At 39.8% G+C, this 3,045-nt stretch overlaps 1 protein-coding gene across 1 annotated transcript; it reads left to right on the forward strand.

Annotated features, from left to right (window-relative positions):
• Nucleotides 1–202: 202 nt before the first annotated feature.
• LOC143124120 (forkhead box protein G1-like) lies at nt 203–2,662 on the forward strand. Its single transcript, XM_076285438.1, has one exon. The coding sequence runs from the start codon at nt 316–318 to the stop codon at nt 1,381–1,383; it is 1,068 nt and encodes a 355-aa protein (XP_076141553.1). The 5' UTR covers nt 203–315; the 3' UTR covers nt 1,384–2,662.
• Nucleotides 2,663–3,045: the final 383 nt, after the last annotated feature.

Genomic DNA, 3,045 nt, shown 5'->3' on the forward strand with positions numbered 1-3,045 from the left:
AGCTTTTGTATCGACTGAATCTAATAACAAAAGGTAATTGTTTTCAAACATACATAAGTAGGCTATTGTTAAGATATTTCAGAGACGCGTTTCAAATTCATGTTTTGATGGTTTAAAAAAAAAAAAACAAGTTACTAGCTCCTCCCATTTGGTGATGTAGTGATAAGACGGAACCTCCTTAATTACTAATTTCTGCATCCCGCTACTAGCTCCCTTCTGTCCTAAGAGTTACTTCATGCATGGAATACCCTGATCATATCGTCTCTGATCTCTTACCTTTAAAACGCAAAATCGGAGGTTTATTTTGATTGCGGCATGGGAGATCAGAAAGAGCCGACGATGGTCCACAGATCCACCTCGTTCAGTATTAAGAGTCTGCTTCTGCCCTCGAAAAGTGACAAACCGGACCCTGACATCTCAGAGAAAACCCATCTTCCTTCGGGGTCAGACTCAGAAAAATCCCTGGAACCGGCCGAAATGGAGTCTCCACCATCAGAACCGGAAAAATCAAAAGAGGACGACGGCCAAACTCCGCGAACGACCGAGACCAGCAAGAATGGAAAATTTGACAAGCCGCCATTCAGCTACAACGCTTTGATCATGATGGCCATTAGGCAAAGTCCCGAAAAACGGCTCACATTAAACGGAATCTACGAGTTCATCATGAAGAACTTTCCCTATTACCGGGAGCACAAGCAAGGCTGGCAAAATTCTATTCGCCACAATCTTAGTTTAAATAAGTGTTTCGTCAAAGTGCCAAGGCATTACGACGACCCAGGAAAGGGAAACTACTGGATGCTAGACCCCTCAAGTGATGATGTATTCATTGGGGGAACCACAGGGAAACTTCGGCGGCGGTCCGCTACCTCCAGGGGTAAACTTGCGATGAAGAGAGGACTTCGTTTTGCGCCTCTCGGTTTGGGAATAAATGACAGAGCAAACAACCCTCTCTATTGGCAAATCTCTCCATTTCTATCTTTGCACACCCCACACTATAACGGATCATCTCCTGGATTTCTGAATCAAGGGCACGCGTATGGCTCCTTGCTCCCTGGAGTTGAACAGCTTGGTAACGGGGACCTATCACGGCCTATTCTTGGAGGTTCCTCTGGACCGCTGGGTTTAGCTAATAGCTATGGTATGAACACCTCTCCTGTTGGTTTACTGTCAGGACAGAGCGGTTACTTCGTCTCGGGGAGTCAGCATCCACCGCCACTTCAGCAGAGCGCGGCGGGGTTCGGGGTGCCCACCTGCTCCCCGCCGTCCCTGCTCTCGGAGTCGCTCAGAACCTCTTTGCCGTCTTTTAACCCGGGCGTTTCAAGCGGATTCCCAAGCGTCTTGTCCCATCAGAAAAGAGTTGCGTCCAGCTCTTTTTTGAACTGATTAAAATGTGATCGCAGGATGTGTGATAAGGGATGTGTAAAAAATTCGACACTGACTTGTAATAATGGCATATCCTGTGTGGAAAAAGACACAATATGTGCGGGTTAAATTAATAGTTAAATGGCCATATTAGGGCTTTCTGGAGTGTGCGCGCCATTTGGTCACATAGGCTAATTGAAGGGACAAAGTTTGTTACCTTTAGGTTATAAACTGACTCTAGACTTGCCAAAGGTAACGATATATCTCATATTTATATATATTGTGTAAACAACTTCATTGTTTTGGATAGGTTGGTTAATAATTTATGTTTTATATTTATTTTAAAAATGTATTTAAGTCCTATCGTCCTTGTCTCCGTCAGTATTGAGCTATCCAGAGCGATATAAATTATTTATGTAAATATGAATTATTGCTTTCCGTTCTTTTCGTGAAAAGCGCCTTAAACAAATCAGGGTTACAAACACGAAGAGAGAGACATCTGAATCTTCTCAGGTTCTTCTAGGTTCAGCCTACTGTAATTATGTAATGTGGGCTACTGCTGTATTCTTGTACATAATCAGTGTTATAGTCTATCAACCATTTTAGACAGAATTATATACTTCAATTTATTTCCGTTTTCTTTGTGTGTCAGACTGAGAGATCCATAGCGTCGACTGATTCGTTATGCGCATGCACATGCCATGTCATCCGGCTGCATGATAGTGGGCCTCAGTATAGCATGTCATACAGAAAATCATCTATTCATTTCGTTAACCACGATGAGATCCATTTGTATCTGTTGTGTTCAACAGTGGCATAAGGCTTACTGTTTTGATCATGTTTCTTTTGTAGGTCCAGAATTTCTCAAATGGAACTCAAGAGAGAAAAACAAAATCAAATCCGGGCCTGATGGTCTCAAAGCTGACATTTATTTTTAAATATTTTTTCAAAAAGACAAGTCCTCATCCCATAGCACTTATGTCATTGAAGAATGAGTTTACATTTCTTAAAAATTCCCACCAGAAATGTATCCACTTTCAAATTAATTTAGATGAAAATACAATGCGTGTAGGCTAGGTTACTAGTGAACCACGTGCATGAGTTTCACACAAATAATCCCAAGACATTTTACTGTATAATTTCGTATATAATTTGTCATTGTTTATTTCTCAATATTGCATTTTTTGATGTCGGGATTTTATATGCAAAATCTTTCTACGTTTTGCACTTTCAGTGGGGCAAGATTTCTCATTGTATGAAGTTTGTAATTGTGTGTTTTGTTGCTGAAACTAATTTGTTTAAAGTATAAGGTATTAAACATTAAAAAGTATTGCTTTGTCAAGAAAAGAAAAAAAATAAGTTATTTGTTTTATGTTAAGGGGAAAATATTTTTTAACCATACCCTATAAAATATGTGCATACGAGGGCTGTTTAGGAATCATTTGGTAGGGTAAAGAAGTAGAAGGATAATGTTGCGCTCATATAGTTTTAGAACAGGTGCGTAAAAAAATGTAGCCTAGTTAGGATGAAGCTGGAGAAGTTCGCATTCTTAATAAATAAAAGACAAAGTCTTAACAAAAGGAGCTACTTTTATTTATAAATATAGACGAGCAAGAGCAGACGTTTCAGCCCTCCAGATTTACAATATTAAACTATAGTCATTTGATCAAAGTAATAACGAAT

This window comes from Alosa pseudoharengus, unplaced genomic scaffold, assembly GCF_046254945.1.
Source record: "Alosa pseudoharengus isolate Yale_2024_CS ecotype anadromous, Long Island Sound unplaced genomic scaffold, YU_APseudo_1.1 YU_APseudo_1.1_scf_15, whole genome shotgun sequence".
Classification (NCBI taxonomy): Eukaryota; Metazoa; Chordata; class Actinopteri; order Clupeiformes; family Clupeidae; genus Alosa; species Alosa pseudoharengus.